Below are 23,515 nucleotides of genomic sequence, written 5' to 3'. Positions count from 1 at the left end.
CACACCTAGTGCATTATTCTAGGTTTATTGTAAAGAGTAAAAAATAATAAAAACATACTCACAAACAAAGCCTGTATCTAAAAAGCATAGAAAAATGACGATGGCCACAACGGCAGGCAGCTAATGACCAGCCTCTGATACAGATGTGTAATGGATGAAAAGTGGGAACCTTGCTGGTGAGGCATCACCAGCAAGGCTCCCACTTTTCATCCATTACACATCAGCATCAGAGGTTGGTCATTAGCTCTGAGGAAAGAGATTTGTCCCCGAAACGCGTCAACCATTTGGCCGCACTGATAGTGAGGACACCTTGCCTGCCGTTGTGGCCATCGTCATTTTTCTATGCTTTTTAGATGCATGCTTCGTTTCTGAGTATGTTTGTTTTTATTATTTTTTACTCTTTACAATAAACCTTGGATAATGCACTAGGTGTGTGCGCCACCTGTTTTCTCTTTATCCAGTGGCTGATTTCCCCGTCTGAGGAGGGCTGCACCCGTGAAGCATTTCCTTTGGTTTTCGCTGTCCTGATACCATTGGCTTCCCTTTTGGCTGTGCATATCCTGAGGCGCTAGAGCAGCGGTTCTCAACCTGGGGGTTGCGACCCCTTTGGGGGTCGAACGACCATTTCCCAGGGGTCGCCTAAGACCATCGGAAAACACATATTTCCGATGGTCTTAGGAACCGAGACACCGCTCCTCTGACTCAGTCGATGTGTGGGCGGGATGACACGCTGCCCTGTCACCTGGCCACACCTCCGGGATCCCTCAACAACTCCGCCTCCTCGCCGCTGATTGGCCACCGGAACTGTAGCTCAGGAGAGGCACACAGGCGGCCAATCACCGGCGAGGAGGTGGAGCTTGGAGAGGAGGAGCCGAGCGGCAGCGCGCGTAGAGAAGATCGAGGGAACTGCCGGAGTAAGTGAAGAGGAGAGCGGCCAGAGAAGGAAGACAGCTGACAGGTAAGTGAGAGAGCGAGCCCAGGCTGGAGCAGGGGTCAGCAAGGTAAGTATCATTGGTGTCAGTGGGAGGAATAGTGCCCCATCATTTGTGTGACTAATACCAACAATGGGGCACTATTTCTCCCACTGACACCAATGATGGGGCACTATTTCCTCCCCCCCCCCCCCCCGCACTGACACCAATGATGGGGCACTATTCCTCCCCCCCACTGACACCAACGATGGGGCACTATTCCTCCCCCCCACTGACACCAACGATGGGGCACTATTCCCCCCCCCCACTGACACCAACGATGGGGCACTATTCCTCCCCCCACTGACACCAAGAATGGGGCACTATTCCTCCCCCCACTGACACCAAGAATGGGGCACTATTCCTCCCCCCACCGACACCAACGATGGGGCACTATTCCCCCCCCTGACCCCAAAGATGGGGCACTATTTCCCCCTCCACCCCACTGACACCAATGATGGGGCACTATTCCCCCCACTGACACCAATGATGGGGCACTATTCCCCCCACTGACACCAATGATGGGGCACTATTCCCCCCACTGACACCAATGATGGGGCACTATTCCCCCCACTGACACCAATGATGGGGCACTATTCCCCCCACTGACACCAATGATGGGGCACTATTCCCCCCACTGACACCAATGATGGGGCACTATTCCCCCCACTGACACCAACGATGGGGCACTATTCCTCCCCCCACCGACACCAACGATGGGGCACTATTCCCCCCCCTGACCCCAAAGATGGGGCACTATTTCCCCCTCCACCACACTGACATCAATGATGGGGCACTATTCCTCCCACTGACACCAATGATGGGGCACTATTCCCCCCACTGACACCAATGATGGGGCACTATTCCCCCCACTGACACCAATGATGGGGCACTATTCCCCCCACTGACACCAATGATGGGGCTCTATTCCCCCCACTGACACCAATGATGGGGCACTATTCCCCCCACTGACACCAATGATGGGGCACTATTCCCCCCACTGACACCAACGATGGGGCACTATTCCCCCCACTGACACCAACGATGGGGCACTATTCCCCCCACTGACACCAACGATGGGGCACTATTCCCCCCACTGACACCAACGATGGGGCACTATTCCCCCCACTGACACCAACGATGGGGCACTATTCCCCCCACTGACACCAACGATGGGGCACTATTCCCCCCACTGACACCAACGATGGGGCACTATTCCCCCCACTGACACCAACGATGGGGCACTATTCCCCCCACTGACACCAACGATGGGGCACTATTCCCCCCACTGACACCAACGATGGGGCACTATTCCCCCCACTGACACCAACGATGGGGCACTATTCCCCCCACTGACACCAACGATGGGGCACTATTCCCCCCACTGACACCAACGATGGGGCACTATTCCCCCCACTGACACCAACGATGGGGCACTATTCCCCCCACTGACACCAACGATGGGGCACTATTCCCCCCACTGACACCAACGATGGGGCACTATTCCCCCCACTGCAAAATTACAGTTATGAAGTAGCAACGAAAATAATTTTATGGTTGGGGGTCACCACAACATGAGGAACTGTATTAAGGGGTCGCGGCATTAGAAAGGTTGAGAACCACTGTGCTAGAGCGTACATAAGAGGCTGTTTGCATGCAGAGCTGACAGGGTGCAGAAGTCTGCTGTTCAGGGTACTGAAGACCCACATCAGGGCTTCAGTTTGGGCAGCATACATTAGCTCTGTATAATGGAACGCACCCAATGATTATAAAGCTATCTACAAAGAGGTGCGACTAAGCAAGACCGTCTTTTATCCGGTGTGTGCTTTGTTATATACTGGGAAAGTCTGTATATAGAGTGAAAACATGGGAAGGAAGATGATAAACATATTAGGAGGAATGGTGGATATAAAACAAAAGTGTATATAGAAAGATATCTTAGAATATAATCTAGAAGTGTATATAGAAGGATATTATGGGAAGCTTAATATGCTATAGAAGTGTATATAGAGGGATGTCATAGGAAAGTGGATAGGATACAGGAGTATATAGTAATATGTTATGTTTATCTCAGATCCTGAAATGTATCAGCCAGTTGGAGCTCGCCCAGCTCATTGGTACGGGGGTGAAGACACGCTACATCTCTGGAACTGGGCGAGACCGAGAGGGATATAAGAGCTTCACATCCGGAGGGGAGGAGTTTATGGGTATTGGACTTGGTGAGTATGGCGATCTGATTGGTGATGAGGGTGAGGCAGATCTGGGAATGCATGTGACTCACTGGCGATGTCTTCCAGGCACTTTAGTTGGCAGCGGGGTGGACAAGAAGCAGATTGCCAGTATCCAGGAGTCTGTTGGAGAAACCAGCTCGCAGAGCGTGGTAGTGGCCGTTGACAGGTAAGGGGAATGTGAAACCTGTACTGAGAGGAATACAAAGGCAGCCATTGCTGACCTTCTGAAAATGCTAAAGCGAAAGTATGTCACCCAACCACCACAGATCTCCAGAACGTGTCCAAAGCTTTATTCAGCGATAACCTACTAATAAAAGCAAAGTTTCATAGTCTTTCAGGGCCCATTCAATAGTCATGTGAGCATCTGAGCGAACCGAAGACATTTAAAGCAAAAGTTTGTCACCAGCACACCACGGATCTCCAGAATGGGTCCAAAGCTTTACTCAGTGATCACATCATAGCAACAGGAGCATTGTTTCAGAGCCTCGCAGGACCCCTTCATCATGCATGTGAGTGTTGCATGCCTTCCGAAGAGGTCCTGCGAGGCTCAGAAACATTGCTGCCTTGTTATGTTGTGATCGCTGAATAAAGCTTTGGACCCATTCTGGAGATCTGTGGTGTGCTGGTGACTTACTTTCGCTTTGAATGCCTACAGTTTCCAGCTGGTGTTCTCTGCAGCACACATTTACATTCACAACAATTTCAAAAAGAATGTGTGCGTACGGAATAGTATGTTTTAATTCTGAAAATGCCAGACGCGACTGTGTCTTCATACTTTGAGACGCTGCCCTGGAACAAGCATGCAGCCTATGAAGCCATAGCATGTATGATCAGAAGGATGCCCAGGTATTTGGTATAAAATGTATAAACTGATATTGCTAACCTGTGTTTAGAGGTGAAGACTCTAGGGGGTTTATTTACTAAAGCTGGAGAGTCCAAAATCAGACTCCCTTCTGCATAGAAACCAATCAGCTTCTAACCTCAGCTTGTTCAATGAAGCTTTGGCAATGAAACCTGGAAGCTGATTGGTTTCTATGCAGAAGTGAGTCTGATTTTGCACTCTCCAGCTTTAGTAAATAAACCCCTAGGTGTCACCTGATGCCGGACTACACCAGCTAGTGCTTGTCATGGGTCACTGACTCAACAGAAAGTGAAGCAATAATGACAGCCCCAGGGCCAGCCTACATCTTTATTAGGGGTATTGGGGATGATGATGGTTCTGACTTGTTCAGCTAGCATTTCAGTAAGTGGAAGGATTGGCCCACTCGGACTACTTTAGCCTTGGTTCACATATGTGAATTCCTGCGGTCCGCGTTTTGCGCGGGCACGAGAGCCCATTCATTTTAATGGACTCCCCGGGACATGCAGGGAAGAAGTCCCTGCACTTCTGAAAACGCAGCCCGCACGGGAACCTCTGTTCCCAGTACGGTTGCGATTTCCAGTGCGGACGGCATGCCAGTAGAATTAATGGCACCTGCCCGTGGGTCTGCATTCCTCTGTGCTGGAGGTGCGGGCGCGTGGATTTTTGTGCGGATCTGCAGCGGCACCACCCGCACATATGTGAACCTAGCCTTAAGTAACAGGAGGTGCAGTGCTAAATATTTTTTGTCAAGTCTGCCCTATCACAAATAGTGGACAAACTGTTTAAGGTTTCCTTTTCTTGTTTCTTCTTTTTCAGGATATTTACTGGATCAACTCGATTGGACGGAAAGGCCATAGGTAGAAAACATGTGCTGTATATAAGGTTTCTTGAGTGCTGGAGATAAACATATACATACAGTGGGGATCGAAAGTTTGGGCACCCAGCTAACAATTTGTATTAATGTGCATAAACAAGCCAAGGAAAGATGGAAAAATCTCCAAAAGGCATCAAATTACAGATTAGACATTCTTATAATATGTCAACAAAAGTTAGATTTTATTGCCATCATTTACACTTTCAAAATAACAGAAAACAAAAAATGGTGTCTGCAAAAGTTTGGGCACCCTGCAGAGTTAATATCTTGTACTGCCCCCTTTGGCAAGTATCACAGCTTGTAAACGCTTTTTGTAGCCAGCCAAGAGTCTTTCAATTCTTGTTTGAGGTATCTTTGCCCATTCTTCCTTACAAAAGTCTTCCAGTTCTTTGAGATTTCTGGGCTGTCTGTCACGCACTGCTCTTTTAAGGTCTATCAATAGATTTTCAATTATGTTGAGGTCAGGAGATTGTGAAGGCCATGGCAAAACCTTCAGTTTACGCCTCTTGATGTAATCCCCCGTGGATTTCGAGGTGTGTTTAGGATCATTATCCATTTGTAGAAGCCATCCTCTCTTTAACTTCAGCTTTTTCACAGATGGCATCAAGTTGTCATCCAAAATTTGCTGAAATTTTATTGAATCCATTTTTCCTTCTACTCGTGAGATGTTCCCTGTGCCACTGGCTGCAACACAACCCCAAAGCATGATTGATCCAACCCCATGCTTAACAATTAGACAGAGGTTCTTTTCATTAAATTCTGTGCCCCTTCTTCTCCAAACTTACCTTCGCTCATTCCGGCCTAAAAATTAAATTTTAACCTCATTGGTCCACAGAACTTGTTTCCAAAATGCATCAGGCTTGTCTATATGTTCATTTGCAAAGTTCAAACGATGATTTTTGTGGTGAGGACGTAGAAAAGGTTTTCTTCTGATGACTCTTCCATGAAGACCATATTGGTACAAGTATCTCTTTATAGTGGAATAGTGTACCACAACTCCAGTGTCTGCCAGATCTTTCTGGAGGGATCGTGCAGTCAAACGTGGGTTTTGAATTGTTTTTCTCACAATCCTGAGAGCTGTTCTGTCTGATATTTTTCTTGGTCTTCCAGATCTTGCTTTAACTTCCACTGTTCTTGATGACTGCCATTTCTTAATTACATTCCGAACAGAGGATATTGACATCTGAAAACGCTTTGCTATCTTCTTATAGCCTTCTCCAGCATTGTGAGCGTCAGCTATTTTCAGTTTCAGTTTTCTAGACGACTGCTTAGAAGAACCCATGGTGCTGATTGTTGGGGCAAGGTCAGATGAGTCTGGGCATTTAAAACCTTTGAGATTGACATCACCTGGTCTTCCCAGATGATGATTGAGAACAATCCATGACACTGGCAGGTCTCAGCTTTGCAAAGGGGGCAGTGCATGCTATAAATTCTGCAGGGTGCCCAAACTTTTGCAGACGCCATTTTTTTGTTTTCTGTTATTTTGAAAGTGTAAATGATGGAAATAAAATCTAACTTTTGTTGACATATTATAAGAATGTCTAATCTGTAATTTGATGCCTTTTTGGAGATTTTTCCTTGGCTTCTTTATGCACATTAATACAAATTTTTAGCTGGGGTGCCCAAACTTTCGATCCCCACTGTATACTGTACATCTTGGATTCTCTGTGCTGTTTTTCTAGATTCTGGGTGTATGAGGGGCCTGTACATTATTTCAGGGAACCTATCATAAAACGTCCTCAACACATAAAGCACAGAGCCTGCACATCATTTCTTGTAGGGAATCCTGCTGAGATTTTGCAGACATTGCTTGCATCCACTCTGTGGTCATGAGACCTGTGATGACATGCTACCGGATCTTATGAGAGGACACTCTTCAGCATTGATCACAGTACACAGAGTGTTCGGTGCATATTATACAAGTAGAATAACCTAAACAAAAATGTTATATTGTATACATTCCATGTTTGGTAACCCTGATTGTAGGGTCTGGTTATCTACAATGATGTACAAGGGTGTAGTCCCTTCCTAAAGTCTGCACAGAGTGATCTCCCAGTATTCTATAGCCATGGTCCAGTCACCTCTCTAGAGTGTGAAATGAGTGAGCTTCCACTAATATACAGCAATGTCCAAACAAAACAACCCTAACAAATAAAAAAACAAACTATATGACTTTAATGGTACCACAATTGGACATATGTAAAAAATATCCAGTTTTATTGATACAAATATTAAAACTATCAGATTAAAGCAGAGCACAATTTGCTAATGAAATACAGTGTGTAGCTGCTATCTCATGCATCGGCTACAATATTGATGACTTGTTACTTCCCCCAATGGTAATCTAATACATCAAGTTAAAAACTTTGATATTATAAATCAATTGAAAAATACAGCTCAGCAATATAAACTCAAGTGGTGCTCATAATAAAAAAAATGCATAAATGAATAGTGAAAACAAAAATTGTGTATGTGACAATATTTATATGTATGTGTTAAGACATTGGGTGTAACACATCTTTATTGTCACATACACAATTTTTGTTTTCACTATTCATTTATGCACTTTTGTATGATGAGCACCATTTGAGTTTATTGCTGCGCTGCATTTTTCATTTCATTTATGGTTTACATGGAGGAACACATTATATGTTAGCTGCATAATTTGTTTTGTAGCAAGTTTATTGCGCTGAGCGGTTTACTATACACTTTATTCGATATTATGCATGAGATAGCAACTACACACTCTGTATTTGATGAGCAAATTTTGACCTGTTTGTGATTTAGGTTTTAATATTTGTATCAATAAACCTGGATATTTTTACATATATTTAATTGTGGTACCGGTAAAGAACTATGGTTTCTTTTTTTGTTAGGGTTGTTTTGTTTGCATATAGGTACCAGATTATATAGGTTTTATATTTTTTAACGGTTTCTTTTATAAGAGTTCCTTCTCCCTGTACATGTTTGTAGAGATACTAATATACAGCAATGGTCTAGTCATCCCTCTACAGAGGTGTCAAACTGGCGGCCCTCCAGCTGTTGAGAAACTAGAAGTTCCATCATGCCTCTACCTTTGGGAGCCATGCTTGTAACTGTCAGTCTTGCAATGCCTCATGGGACTTGTAGCTTGGCAACAACTGGAGGGTCGCCAGTTTGACACCTGTGCTCTAGAGCCTGCACAGAGTGATCTCCCTGTATTAAACATCAGTGGTACAGTCACCCCTCTAGAGTCTGCACTCCCATCTATAGAAGTGACGTGTGCACTCTTTTTATCCAGTTGACTTTGTGCGCTGGCTGTGTGTGGTCTCCATGGATGAGCTTGCCTCTGTCCATCATCCTCGTATGTTCAGCCTGCAGAAGATTGTAGAGATCTCCTACTACAACATGGACCGGATTCGTCTTCAGTGGTCCAGGATTTGGCAAGTCATCGGTGACCACTTCAATAAGGTAATCCAGCACTTCCCAGGCCCATTTAACATGACTTCCTCATTGAAATGTTCTCACCCTTCTGGGAGCTTAATCCACCTCAGTGAAGCCATTGCTGTCATGGGGGGATACAGATGGTTTTTAGGTACATCATCTAATTCAGCTCCGCTTGGTATGTTGGGGTGGGGGGTATTCTGTAGTTCCTCTAGTTTAAGGGGAAAGAATTCTGGCAAGGCTGACAGTGCTGCTTGGGGTGTCATTGTAGCAGAGGTAGAGTGTTGTCATCTCAAACAGGAAGTTAGGTGTTCACTGGATTTCTGGCAGATCAACCATTTTTCTGTACTTGTAACATTTTTGCCCTCCTGAAAGGTTTTACCCCCTTCATGATATTGCTATTCAGCACTGTGCTTTTCTAACTATCAATTGCTCGGTCATGCAATACCATACCCAAATGAGATTTACGTATATCATTTTTTTCACACAAATACAGCTTTCTTTTGGTGGTATTTGATCACTGGGTTTTTTATTTTTTGCTATATAAACAAAAAAAGACTGAAAATTGTGAAAAAACAATATTTCCTACTTTGTTATTAAACATATCCAATAAAAAAAAATCTGATTTCTTTAAAAATTAAGGCCAAAATGTATTATGCTACGTATCTGGTAAAAAAATATAAGTATATTTTTTAGTACTTTTTTTTAAACATATTTTTTAAGCTTTTTTTTTCTTGTAGACATTTTTTCTCTTTTTAAGAGGGTGTTTTTTTTTTTTTTTTATTCCATACTTTGTTCTTCAGTGTCAATATACTAACACTGTACCACTGCGTGAAGGCGGGGGGTGATCAGGGATTTTTATTTATTTTTTTAACACTTTGATTGCTGTTACAATGATGATCACTGTAACCGCTATGTTGAACTGTCATGAATGAGTTACATTCATAACAGCTGTGATTAGTAGTGATCTGTGATTGGCAACAGCTAATCACAAGGTACAGGGTGCTGTGATTGGTTCAGGTACCATGTGATAGCTGTGAGCCAATCACAGCTTCACTGTATAGGGAGCACAGCTATTAGTTATGAAAGAATGTCTTCAATGCTTTGTTGGCTTTGTGATCACATGATCTCCGGGCCACTCAAAGCAGCCAGGTACCGGGAACTGCAGTCCACTGTGTTCACCGGAGGTTGTGGGAGCAACGCGCTGTGTGCCACAGGCTGGATGGTGTACATGTACGTGTTTCGGCCTGCCCAACGCTGTACACCCGCAGTAAATGTACTGGGCGGGCGGAAACTGATTAAAGAGACAAAACATAGGAAAATGTGCTTTTGCTGCAGAGATCTACTGAATATTTTTTTTGTTATTTTTGCCCAGATATTCTTCAGACTTGGCAAACATTTTTGCTTTCCATACTATAGGTTGTTGACTGTTATGTGTGTGAGTAGCTGACACCCAGGAAATGCTACTGGCAGCACGTAATGTGACCTAGTGGGATGATCCTTATACTGAGCTTATATCCTATCTGTGTGACAATAACCCTGCATTCCTTATAGGTCGGTTGTAATCCAAATGAAGACGTGGCCATTTTTGCTATTGATTCCTTACGTCAGCTGTCTATGAAGTTTCTTGAAAAAGATGAGCTGGCCAATTTCCGCTTCCAGAAAGATTTCTTGAGGCCGTTTGAGCACATTATGAAGAAGAACAGGTGGGTGCGGGCTGGAAGCGATTGGGATGTTTTGGATGTCTGCGTTCTGTCCATCTAATTTCCGTCTGGCTTCCAGGTTTCCCACCATCCGGGACATGGTCATCCGCTGCATCGCCCAGATTGTCAACATGCAGGCTGCAAATATCCGTTCTGGGTGGAAGAACATCTTTGCTGTATTTTACCAGGCCGCCTCTGACACAAATGGAAACATTGTGGAACTGACTTTCCAATCTGTGGGCCATATTGTTAGTAAGTAGCAGTGGTGTAGAAAACAAAGTGGTTGTAAACTTACATATACCCAGTGAAGTGACTGGCCTCAGGTGATGCAGAGATGAAACAAACCCTCTTACATAAGTTGTACCTGTTTATCTGCAGCACTGTCTTATCTATGGCTGTTCAAAGTGTAGAATTTACACAGCATTTATGAGCTCCAGAAGGCAGGGGGCGGGGATCTGATGTCACACACTATACAGTGTAGGTCAGGTTGCTGGGTGTAACCTGAGACCTGAGTAAAGGGAATAGACACACCCCCACTACACAGTCTCAAAGGGAAACATGCACAGCTGATGCTGTCAGTTACTTGCTGTGTGCTGGAGGGGGGTGGTTCTATCTCCCGGGATTGTCTGTTGTCAGCATAGACTGTCAGAAGTGACTCAAGCAGATAGCAGAGGAATGAGAGAGGAGACAAAAATCACACTAGATGTTGTGGATCAAGGAAAGTGCACGCAGTAGAAGAATACTTGGGGTAAATTTTTAATTTCCACTTTAAGGGAGACATGGGTCCATCAGGCGCTCAAGAGAAGGCAAGACAAACTTCCCTGTGTCATTGTAGCCATTGCCAGTGAAGACTGAACTTGTTTAGTTTGGAAAAGGGCAACTTCAAGAGGATTTAATAAATGTGTCTGTAATAATGTAACCACAGCCAATGTAAATATTTGGCAAGTTCATTTTCATAAGGACTGTACGAAGGGCCAGGGACATCAGCAATGAATAGAAGGTAGAACTAGTATTAGTTGTTCGCATTCTGCTGGACTTGTTCTGTAATGTTGTAGACGTTTTTCATCTTAATCCATTCTAATGAGTCTTGGGAACATATCCCAGCATGTATATCCATGAAGGTAGCACAGACACCTTAAGCGACCTCCCGCCCGCCCGCCACATAAGGTAATGACGGTCGCAAGGCGGTTCTCTCGTTCTGGGAGGACGTTGTGTGAAGTCCTCCCACTCTAATCACGTGTGCAGCGCAGCGATCGGTTTTGCGCTCTGTCCCTGGGACACAGCGGATCACCGATCAACGGAAAGAGCCGAAGATGTTGGCTCTCTCATGTGATCAGCTGTGTCCAATCACAGCTGATTGCATGTAAATAAGGAAATGCCGGTTATCAGCATTTCTTTCCTCACAAGCTGTCACACTGACAGCTCGTGAGGAGAGGAGAGCTGGTAATCGGCATTACTCAGAGGGGACATGTACACTGATCATCAGGGCACTGATGATCAGTGTGCCCTGATGATCAGTGTAGCCCCAGCAGTGCCACCTGACAGTGCCCATCAGTGCCACATCAATGTCACATATCAGTGCCTACCAGTGCACATCAATGCCACATATCAGTGCCCATCTGGGCTGCCTGTCAGTGCTGCCTATCAGTGCCAGTCAGTGCCACCTATCAGTGCCATATGAGTGCTGCCTTTCAGTGCCCATCAGTGATGCCTGTCAGTGCCACCTACAAGTGCCTCCTCATCAGTGCAGCCTATCAGTGCCCATCACTGCAGCCTCATTAGCGCACATCAGTGAAGGAGAAAAATCACTTATTTACAAAATTTTATAACAGAAATTATGAAAAAACTTTTTTTTTTCAAAATTTTCAGTTTTTGGTTTGTTTAGCAAAAAATAAACCCAGAGGTGATTAAATACCAACAAAAGAAAGCTCTGTCTCAAAAAAGATAAAAATCTCATATGGGTACAGTGTTGCATGACTGCACATTTGTCATTCAAAGTGCGACAGTGCTGAAAGCTGAAAATTGGCCTGAGTAGGAAGGGGGTATAAGTGCCCTGTAGGCAAGTGGTTCAAGCGGTAGTAAACCTCAATAAAAAAAACAAAACATGGGCCCTTGGTGGTTTAAGCCATAACCTGCTAGTATACACCTCATGCTAGCACATTATGGCCTACATAGCTTAAAAGGGAGCCCTCCAGCGGCACGCTGTCTCTGCTGACAGGGCTTTCAATTTCAGCTGGTCTTCTTTCCGGGTTCGCAGGCTCCGGTCCTTTACATGGCTGAACTGCAATTACTTGCTGCGTGCGCAGAGTTCTGAAGGGATAGCATGAGTATGCCGTCCCTTCACAGCGCATGCGCCAGTGATGTCACAGGTTTAGCCCCGTGTGAATATCTACAAAACAGCACAAGTTTAGGAGATATTCACTGTACCTACAAGGTAAGCTTTATTATAGGCTTACCTGTAGGTAGAAATTCAAAAGCGGCATTTACTACTGCTTCAATCCCAACACTATGGAATGTGCAGTTGTTGAGTGTCCAAGAACAGGATGGGAGGTGTGAACGTTGTGTAGCCACCCTATTCTAGTTGCATAATCTCATCTTTGTTGTTAGGAAGTCTGTACTGGTGTTAATCTTTCCGCATGGATGATGTGGGAATTGTCATATCACCAGGGTGTAGAATAGACCTTAAAACTGCATTATATGTAGAGGACAGATGGTGTGAAAGGGCCCTACCTCTGTCCATGGCGGTTGTTTCATCCCTGAACAGTGGGGTATGTTCCTGAAACTCTTTGTAATTGAAGAAGTGGCTTAGATAAGGTATGAGACATCATGAGACAGGCAATACAGAACATGCCCAGTTGAATGTGACTAAATACTAGCTCTACCATGACCTGGATAAATGAAAACATTCACCAACATACAAGCTAGAGTTTCCCATCAGTGCAGGAAAGATTGGATGTGTTTCCAATCACTACTAATATCCAAAATTTTTATTCCAAGAACATGGAAATAAAAGGAGCTGATTCTACTTTCCCTTGTGGGGTTAGAAGGGGATTATAGATATATTTTACAACTTTAAATTGCTGTATCTTTTTTTTTTTTTCTTCTTTTTCCCAAAATGGTCGTCTGTTTTTTCTAAACTTTCAATTTCTGTGACTCCTCCGTTCCATTCAATTCATTTATTCAGCTGCCTTTGTACCATCTCCAGTTTTTCTTCAATATTCTCTAGCTCACTGCCCATACCTTCTCCTAGATTGTAGAGGCATCCTTGCAAGTGATTTATACAGAGCCAGTGCTATACCAGCATCAGGTCTTTTTATCCCCTTTAGCGCACATCACATAATTAATTTTTTTTAGCAGCTATCTCCTGGAAGAGATTGTTGCGGCTCGGCTTTCCCAAATTCCACCTCCGCTCTCCATTTTAATATTTAGAAAGTGATTTCCTCCGGTAGGGTACAATTTTTAAAGTATTAAAGTGGTTCTAAAGGCTCAAGGTTTTTTACCATAATGCATTCTATGTGTGAAGGTAAAATACCTTCTATGTGCAGCATATGCTTATCTAAGCCCCTTCTCAATCTAGCGATGTGCACTGGAGTCTTGGCTATCCTGGCACTCCATCTTCTCATTGGCTGAGACAGAAGTGGGAGCGCAGCAGTGCTTCCAACCCCCTCATTACTTACCTGAGCCCCGTGGAGATCCAGTGATGTGAATGACAGCCTCGGCTGTCTTGGGTCTCTGCTTCCTTTTTGGCTGCGACAGCAAGTGGGAGCCATTGGCTGCCACTGCCGTGAATTACAGCCAGCGAGCCAATGAGAAGAGAGAGGGGGTGGGGCCGAGCAGTGGCTCCGTGTGTGAATGGACGCATGGATTAGCGGGTGTCCCCATAGCAAGCTGCTTGCGTTAGGGGCACCCAACAGGAGGGAGGGGCCAGGAGAGCCTGCGGGGGACCCGAGAAGAGGAGGATCTAGGCTGCTCTGTGCAAAACCACTACACAGCAGGTAAGTATAGACATGTTTGTTATTTTTACTTAAAAAAAAAAAAAAAAAAAAAAAGCCTTTAGAATATCTTTTTAAGTTTCATTTATCTGCCCAAGATGGCAGCCATAGGGTTTTGGTGTCTCAGCCAGTAATACTTTTATTTCCAAAAATGGTTCTATTTTCATCCCTTAAGATTATTAATAGATTGAAATGATCTGGGCCCAGTGCCAGTCCCTGTGATACATATGGTCATCTTTAGCCCAGTGTGGATGTTGCGTTTATTTCCACCCTTTATCTATTTTCCTTTTTTGTTCTTGTACATACATCATCCTCTAACTCCTTTCATGTTTAACACCTGATGGTCATGTGTGTGTTTAACAGTCATGTGCTTTCTCTGTAGCCAACGTGTTCCAGAATCACTTTCCGGCCGCCATCGACTCTTTCCAAGATGCCATAAAATGCCTGTCAGAGTTTGCTTGCAATGCTGCCTTTCCAGACACCAGCATGGAGGCCATTCGCCTCATCCGACATTGCGCAAAGTACGTCTCTGAAAAGCCCCAGGTAAGTGAAACTGTGTTTTGAGTTCTGTGTCCCCAAAAAGAGGTGCATGATTAGAAATAAAGGCATGAAATGTGCAAACTCCTCAGAACTGTCTCTTAGAAGACTCGGTAGCCTGCGGGAAGAGCACAGGAAACTACGTTATTTATTTCATCGGTGGACATCTTTATTCGCCACCAACTCTGGTGTAGAAGTTGTGCTTGCTCTGTGACTGAGAGCTGACGTCACCCGCTGGGTGGAGTGTCCACACTATTTTCTGCCATACAGTGGTGCAGAAGCATCCCCCCGCTGCTGTTCATGCTTGTCAAGAGCCGCATAGAACTTCAGTCTTCTCTCTGTTCCTGTTGCCCACTTAAACTGACTTTGGTCACCTATGGCCCTCTGGTCGCTGGCCCTCACCTGCAACCAGCTTTCCATGTTTTGTGAGTAATTGAGGTCTTATCCTGAGCTTTTTATTCATGGAGCAGTCATAATGTCTTCTCCTGGTGAAGTCTTCCCCCCTCCTCAAAGGTCTCCTTGGCTTCAACCATTGTTGCATGGAACCGCTTTGGTTCTCATTGATCCGGTATGCACCACTCTAGAACCTGAAGGTTAGAATTTTCCTTCTACAAGTGCTGTTTGCAGCCTTGGGTCATTATAGATCCCCTAAGGCTGCAAGGACCTTTCCACCCACATTTTCAGTTGTTTTTCTATGCAGAATGGATGTACCCTGATCAGTTTTTTGCTTCCCCAAAGCACTTCCTGGCTTTGTATCCATTTAGTGCAGATTTTGACCAGAAGTGGTTTCTTTCCACCGTGAATTCAGGTGTGTCTGGCCTTAAGGAAGTTGACTACCATACCGGTGGAGGATGCCTCTGCCTTCCCACCCGGCCACTGCACGTTCCTGAACATCTCAGAACGTGTGCCTAGCACGATCCTGTGATTCTCGGACACAGCACATCAGATTATATGGGAGACCTCTTTTGCCTGCTTGCTAGACTTGGTTAAAGCCACAAAGACGAGCCACTCGTTCCTATTTTGTCCCCTGGATTCATCAACGTCGCTTACAACATGGGCTCTCTGATTTGCCCTCCATTCCAATATCCAATCACAGCCATCACTGCATGTGAACAGAGACGCGTCTCCGTATCTGTTTTTCCCGCTGAGCTCAGTGAGAGCTCAGTGCGGGGGGGGGAGGGCAATACTGCAGCCTGTCGCAGCTCTCTGCATAGCTGATGATTTTAGTGTTCAGCTATGCAAAGAACACACAGATTACAGCCACCTCCACACAGTACATCAAGCACCATCTGCCCCTGTCCAAGTGTCACATCAACATCTATGCCAATGTCACATCAACGTCTGCCACAGTGTACCAGCATCTGCAATCGTGTTCCATATCAACATCTGTCAGTGTCTTCTGGTGGACTATTTACATCTGTCACAGTGTACAAGTGCACAAAAAAATGTCAGTGTACCAGTGTCTCACCAATAAATAAAAAATGTCAAGTGTGATAGCGCTGAAAGCTGAAAACTGGCCTGGGCATGAAGGTGGTGGTTAAAGGTGTCTTCCCCCCCCCCCCCCGCCTCCCAAAGGTGCCAATCCTTAATGTGGAGTGGGGGAGCAGTCCTTAAAGCAAAACTTCCCCTTTTGGATGGAGCTTTGCTTTAAAGACCCAGCTTCTGGGCAGTTGGAAGCCCATTCCAGAGCTCTGTTTTTGCTGGTGGGTCCTGCCCCGTACCACACATGTCACGCCATGTTTGGTCAAAATCCCTTTATAAAGGATCTAACCACTGCTGTTTTTTGATCCTTTGTTTGTTCTGCATGTGAAGCAGATGGGTGGAGTGCTAAATTTCAGCTTTGACATTTACTGGAAGCCTACCATCTTGTTTCTTGCATGTGCCTGCTCTCAGTACATATGTGAAGGGTTTTTGTCTAACCATGCAGGTTCGGGTTTGATCACTTGTGGCTTTATTATGCGCCTTCCAGAGTACCCTGGTGTACATTTGGTCCGTTATTACCAGCTGAACCTGCTCTTCGTTCTGAATATACTTGCAGCTTTTAATGCTGTGCCACATCAGTCTCGGAATCGTGATTTCTGCGATGCTCACTATGTATGCTGTACATTGCATGCAATCATAAACAGCACTCCTCCTGCATTCTTGCTAGTTGTTTACTGCATATAATGCATATCACTTGAAGACCATTCGCTAGATACAGAATTTCACTGATTTTATAGAATGCCATGCCTTGTCTTTTAAATTTTGATGTATTGTATTGACTGCCTGTTTGTACTTGTGTTCAGTGGTGTAATTAGGTTTTGTGCTGCCCTAGGCAACACAAAAATTGGTTGTCCCTCTTCCCCGGCGTAGAGAGCCTGACACCGACTAACGCCAGACGGCTCCCCCCCCCTCACGGAGAGAGAGCCTGACCGTGACCAACAATGCCCCTGCCCCATCACCCGCCCCCCACCCGCGAGAGCCTTTCACTAACACCCACCTCCCCGGCGACAGAGAAAGACACTCGCCTTTACAGCTCTGGACATCCCAAGGAACGACAGTCGGGCTCTGTATACACCATCAAGCAACCCGCAGCCTCTCTCGGATCCCATCTGGTCCCCATGCTACATATGTTCCTTTTTCCAGGGAGCAGTGCTGCCCCCCTAAAAAAAAAAAAAAAAAAAAAAAAAAAAAAAATGCCGCCCTAGGCGATTGCCTTGTGGTAAATACGCCCCTGCCTGTGTTATTACACACTGTGCATAAAAACAACTAGAAACCGGAACACACAATTTACTTGCAATGCAATATTGTATCTTTCAAAAATGAAAAAACTGATTGGATTTTGCCTCCTAATGTCTAGTTTGGTTTAGGGGACTGTGCTGCGGTCAGTTCAGAAACTCTTCATGTCGGGGTGCTTGTACGTCGCCCTACAGTAAATCTTCTGTTCCCATAGCTATCGGTCTTTGACCCATTACTAAGAAAAAACATGAAAAAACCTCATAACTCAAGTTGGAAGAACTGGAAAAAGGATTTATATGATATATGCAACAGAATATGATAATGAAATCTGATTTTGCAGGATTTGGGATTTTTTTGAGAGGTCATTCAAAGGAATTTGCAAAAGGGAAGATCCAGGAACTGAGAATTGATTGTCAATTCCTCAGAAATGGTTAGTGCCAGTCAGAGTTTTGGAGGATTCAGGAAAAAACATGATTCTGAGGTTGGAAGAACAGAAAAAAGGATTTCTATGATGTGTGCAGCAGAATTAGGGGATATGAAATCTGATGGTGCATTAGCTGAGGCTGGGATGAGAAATAAAGGGCACAAAATTGGAAAAGCAGTCATGTGTGAAATGCAGGAATTGGAGTAATTTGAAGAATGATTTCGCAGGATTTGGGGTTCTCTGAGAGGTCATACAAAGGAGAAGGGTCTAAGATTTGAGAATTGATTGTTACTAACTACATCACATTTGTCTGTTCCAGGCACTGAGGGAGTACACCAGCGATGACATGAATGTGGCCCCTGGGGATCGCGTCTGGGTCCGTGGCTGGTTTCCCATTTTGTTTGAGCTTTCATGCATCATCAACCGCTGTAAACTTGATGTTCGAACCAGGTAAGGTTCAGAATAAAGATTAGATTCCCAGGGAAGGAGTCACTCCTAGGAGCTCCCAGATGGATCTGCTATGAGGGATTTCCTCTCCTTTCATCATTCAGTATGAAGCTGTTTCTGAAGCTCGGCTAGATAATCCCTCTCTGTGTCACTTCCCCTTCAAATTCAAACATGTTTTTATAAATTGACCAAAAATGAAATTGATGAAATGTTCCACATCAGCACCACTTTGTGAGCTGAGGCTAGAAGAGAATATTTGATGTATGTCTGATTCTCTGCTCATCATTTTCTGCAGAGGCCTGACAGTGATGTTTGAAATTATGAAGAGTTACGGTCATACTTTTGAGAACCACTGGTGGCATGACCTCTTCAGAATCGTATTCCGAATATTTGACAATATGAAGCTTCCGGAGCAGCAGACGGAGGTAAGAGATGCCGATCAGACTGAACAGGTGGTTAATTCTTTACGATCACATGACATCTTGTATCCGCATCCAAAAATCTTCCCATCACCTGCCTTCTCCTCTGTGTAACTTGTCTGATATTTTATTATTTTCTTAAACCTTTTTATCAGTACCAATGATTCCAGGTTACTGCTATGTAGATTCAAATATATCTGTGTAAAGGGTATCAAAATCTGTTTCTTTTGGAGCTGTTTGAAGATCAGTCCTCATGTTCTATAGATCATGTCTATATATAACAGATGTGGGAGATCATGACCTTCAAAAAGCCCCAATGAAAGCAGATAATTTTCATCACACACACCAACTGCCTTATTTAAAGTAAATATAAACCCTCACCTTATAAAACAACCCATTCAGTTTAAAATAGAAACAAAAGGCAAAACATTTGTGTATAGAGATGTAAAAAAAAAAATTATAAACCTTTTTGTTTTTCCCCCCTTTGTCCCATTTTTTTTCTCCCCTTTTTTCCCCCTTCCCCCCCCCTTTTTTCCCCCTCCCCCCCCCCCTTTTTTCCCCTTCCCCCCCCCCCCTTTTTTTCCCCCTCACATTCTTCCCCTCTGTTCTCAGCTGCATAGAGAGGTGTGGGAGGAGAAACATCCATAAACTGACCTTCCCAGTGTATGGCTGTGCGGGATGGGGGGTTGTCAAATCTGATCATTGGAGGAGAGCAGGCTGAGTTTCCAGCATAACTAGAGAACTGACCACAGTGTGTTCTCCTGCTTAGTGTGGTCAGTTTTAATAGGAAAGCAGAGGGACTGACAGGAACACCAGGGATTTCACACAAAGGAATCAATACAGAGACAACCGGATACTTTTTTATACAAGTACATGGTACGGCAGGCACATATCAGGAATATGAAATGTTGGGTTTACATGCTCTTTAATAAACAGCTCTAATGTGCATAGCAACCAATCTGAATCCATGAAGTGCTGGTCAAAGAGCAGTACATTGGGATTGGTTGCCCCTGTTGTATTGCTTATATACAGTACATCTGTGTACTTAGTGATACTAAAACATTTTGTAATGTATTCCTTGCATTGAGATAAAAAATGTTTTCTATTTCTCTGCCCCCGCCCCATTCCCTGTGTGAAGGGGAAGAGAGGGGAGAATAGCTCAGCACTGTACAAGGCTGCATCTCTTCTCCCCTTTTCACACAGTGCTCAAGCAGTAGCAGGAGCCATTGGCTCCTGTCGGTCCCGCTAGAAGTCGCTGATCGCCACCATTACTAGTAAAAAAAAAAAAAAAAATTCCAGTATATATACCGCCATTTGTAGATGCTATAACTTTCGCATAAACCAATTAATTTACATTTTTTGCCATTTTTTTAAGTAAAGACATGTAGCAGAATACATTTTGGACTAAATTGACAAAATAAAATTTTTAAAAAATTTTTCCTGAACATGTTTAATAGCAAAAAGTAAAAAATAATTTTCTTTTTTTCAAAATTGTCGGTCTTTTTTTATTTATATTGCAAAACATTAACGCACAGGTGATCAAATACCACCAAGAGAAAGCTTTATTTGTGGGGAAAAAGGACGTAAATTTAATTTGGGTGCAGTGTTGCATGACCACGCAATTGTCCGTTAAAGTAACGCAGCGCCGTATCGCAAAAAATGTCCTGGTCAGGAGGATGGGGGCGGGGTTAATCCTCTGGAGGACAAATGGTTAAAGTGAACTGTTTTTTGTTTTTTTTTTCTGGGTTCTCTTTACCAGAAGTCTGAATGGATGATGACAACCTGTAACCACGCCCTTTACGCCATCTGTGATGTCTTCACACAGTTCTACGAAGACCTCAATGGAATTCTTCTTTCTGACATCTTTTCCCAGTTACACTGGTGTGTTAAGCAAGGTAGGTCTGCCCTGGATGTGTGAGGAGGGTAGTCCTGTTATAACCATTCATATTATTATTATTTATTTATTTATTTTTTTAATAAAGAAAGGTGATTGCTTTATAAGCATAAAAGCTGGAAATCTTGTAGTTTAATATCTGGAGCAGCCATGTTTCTGAAACCCATCAACCTGACATGTTCCCAGAACCTTCCTAATGTCTATGCTGACGGTCCCAACCCAATATGCTGTCTAGTGTCTCAGTATGTTCATTCCACCCTTATCCCTTTTTGGCCCTTATTATATCAGCAGTGTGTTACTGTGTTGATTTTTCTCCTCGCCCCAGTCTTCCAGTGCCCAAATCTGGAATAGCCAATCAGAAGAGAACTGATCTGATTGTCAGGCTGAGGGTGATCAGTGGCTCTGGACAAGCATGGAGCTCTTACAGGATAAGTTCACCTTTTAGAAAAAAAGTGCACATCTTTTTGTAGGTGAAAAAAACAGTGCATTTATTAATTTTTTTTTTTTTTTTTTTTTATTGGGAAACTGTAAATCATTGCACCCATGATCAGTAGATCATAGGTGCAATGCCAGGCCCTTGTAGACCGTCAGTGTAAGCTGTCTGCTCGTACCTCTGTGTGCAGAGCATGGGGGCAGCTGCAGCAGTAACATGTCATGTTGCATCTTGAATACAGGTGTAACAAACCTGTAATAAAAGGTTAACTTGTCCTTTTAACTCTCTCCTTCCTTTATCAGTGCTGGGTGACACCCAACCGCACACGGAATAGATCAGTGACCCATCCAGCACCTGTATGATTTGTCTGCAAACTTAGTGTTAGTAAACCCAGGACCCTGCATTCACTATATCTGGTCTCCCTGGACCCTGCATTCACTATATCCGCTCTCCCCGGACCCTGCATTCACTATATCCGCTCTCCCCGGACCCTGCATTCACTATATCTGGTCTCCCCGGACCCTGCATTCACTATATCTGGTCTCCCCGGACCCTGCATTCACTATATCTGGTCTCCCCGGACCCTGCATTCACTATATCTGGTCTCCCCGCACCCTGTATTCACTATATCTGGTCTCCCCGCACCCTGTATTCATTATATCCGGTCTCCCCGGACCCTGCATTCACTATATCTGGTCTCCCTGGACCCTGCATTCACTATATCTGGTCTCCCACAGTACACAGAACATGGAAATGCAATTATTTTAGTAAATATAAACTGCTAAATTTCTTTTCTCATCAGCAGTTAGAGCAGTTTTGTGACTTCTATCAATGTTCAGCAGAGCACTGGTTGAAGCTTGTAGGAGGAGTTTTCATTTTACTCGAGGATGCAGAGCCCCTGACTTCTGTCTGGACAGTGCTGATTGGCCTTGTGCTGATCACATGCACCCTCCCAAGAAAGGAAAAAAAAACTCTAGCTATACACACCAAACTGAGCCTGTGCAGAGTGACTCCACACTGAGTGGTATGTCAGGAGATCAGAGGAGGACACTGAAAGAAGGGGGGGGGGGTCAGAGAAGACAGGATCAAACCGCCTTTATACACAATGCAGAGGATTAACCCCTTAGGTTCCACAGTGAGCATAACAAGCATGCTTTACTGCATCTACAGACTGATTGTACTTTTGTGGGTTTAGTAACACTTTAGGATAGGATTTGGGGAAAAAATTTTGAGGGATCCTGAAAGTAAAAGCTTTAACGATGTGTAACATTGATGATGATAAACGATAAGTGTGAAGATTTCTTGTGATTTTTGCCCAAGACAAATTGTGTTTCTTGTTTCAGATAACGAGCAGTTGGCCCGGTCCGGCACCAACTGTCTTGAAAACCTGGTGATCCTGAATGGGAAGAAGTTCAGTCCTGAGGTTTGGGACCAAACATGTAACTGTATGCTGGACATCTTCAAGACCACCATCCCCAGTGTGTAAGTGTCAGTCATGCAGTACTTTTCTAAGTGGTCCTCCTGTAATGGGGCTTTCAGAGAGGAGTTAAAGGAAATGTCTTTTCTTTCTTGTCCATTGAGGGGCACCGGAAGTCTTTAACCTTGGGTTACCCTGCTGCCTGTAGTAAGATCGCACACTGCCAAACAAAATGACTGTATGTCAGCCCAAGATAACCCCTCCCTCTTCTAGCATGCCTCGTGCCTAAGGCCACAACCACTTTACTTATGCACATGCTTTTCCAACTGTTTTTCTGTATAGGTTGAAAACATCCCAAGCGGCTGGTTTCTGGAACTTTATTAGCCTTTTATCCTATTTTGGAAGAGGACCCACCTGTCTTTTACCTCCCTGGAGGTATTCCCAAGTGTAGCTCGGGGTAAAGTTTCAGCACCACAAGCGGTAACCCCGAGCTACACTCAGGAATACACTGCAGCGTTGCTCCGCGATCCCTCGATCACTTACCTTGTCCTGCGCTCCCGCGATGTCCCCCCTGCAGTGTCCCCCAGCATCCTTCCTCCGGGTTCCGTTCCCTGCGACGTCGGGACGTACGGGGGATGGAACGGCGGGAAATTTAAAAATGTCAAAGTGACATTCACTAAATACACTAAAATCACATAGTATAACATTCCTGTATCAAACTATTTCACATACATTTTGTCCCGAGTGCTTTGTCCGGCGCCCTGCCTGCATTTTTACTGTTCTTTCTGCCTGGAAACTGAGAAACGTCCATGGCGTCCAAAAAGCGTCCCTTTAGGTCAAAAGCGGTTTTAGACCGACTAGAGAACAGCGATAGTAAATCAGAACCACTTGCAGAATTGAGTGATAATGATTCGTGGGGGAAATTCCTCATCAGACACTGAAAACGATTCTGCGACTTTGCTCAGTGATATGCGAACTTGGCGCTCAATTTCAAATTTCAGTGGTTTTGGTTTGATTATGTTATTGAATTAAATTTATTATTATATTATTTTTTGTGACTCTTGTACGGTCAGATTTCAGTGAGTTATTCCTAAAAACATTACAGTCCAACAATAAAAAAAGACATATTTACATGCAAAAAATGTACCGCTTTGAGCACAGAAATATGGA

General features: G+C 44.3%; 1 protein-coding gene across 1 annotated transcript in view; it reads left to right on the top strand.

Annotated features, from left to right (window-relative positions):
- Positions 1 to 23,515, top strand: part of LOC149442049 (brefeldin A-inhibited guanine nucleotide-exchange protein 2-like) — a 104,133-nt gene that overhangs the window by 55,099 nt on the left and 25,519 nt on the right. Inside the window, exons 22-32 of the mRNA XM_089656571.1 lie at positions 3,046 to 3,190; positions 3,269 to 3,368; positions 4,881 to 4,921; positions 8,219 to 8,388; positions 9,916 to 10,067; positions 10,144 to 10,316; positions 14,439 to 14,599; positions 18,055 to 18,185; positions 18,478 to 18,607; positions 20,361 to 20,496; positions 22,272 to 22,410. Coding sequence (XP_089512697.1) covers positions 3,046 to 3,190; positions 3,269 to 3,368; positions 4,881 to 4,921; positions 8,219 to 8,388; positions 9,916 to 10,067; positions 10,144 to 10,316; positions 14,439 to 14,599; positions 18,055 to 18,185; positions 18,478 to 18,607; positions 20,361 to 20,496; positions 22,272 to 22,410 — 1,478 coding nt within the window. The remainder of the gene's footprint in view (positions 1 to 3,045; positions 3,191 to 3,268; positions 3,369 to 4,880; positions 4,922 to 8,218; positions 8,389 to 9,915; positions 10,068 to 10,143; positions 10,317 to 14,438; positions 14,600 to 18,054; positions 18,186 to 18,477; positions 18,608 to 20,360; positions 20,497 to 22,271; positions 22,411 to 23,515) is intronic.

Source organism: Staurois parvus, unplaced genomic scaffold, assembly GCF_062004578.1.
Source record: "Staurois parvus isolate SC_StPar_1 unplaced genomic scaffold, SC_StPar_1.0 ptg000918l, whole genome shotgun sequence".
NCBI classification, from domain to species: Eukaryota; Metazoa; Chordata; class Amphibia; order Anura; family Ranidae; genus Staurois; species Staurois parvus.
Note: the sequence above shows the minus strand (reverse complement) of the source record. Positions and strands in the feature narration are given on the sequence as shown.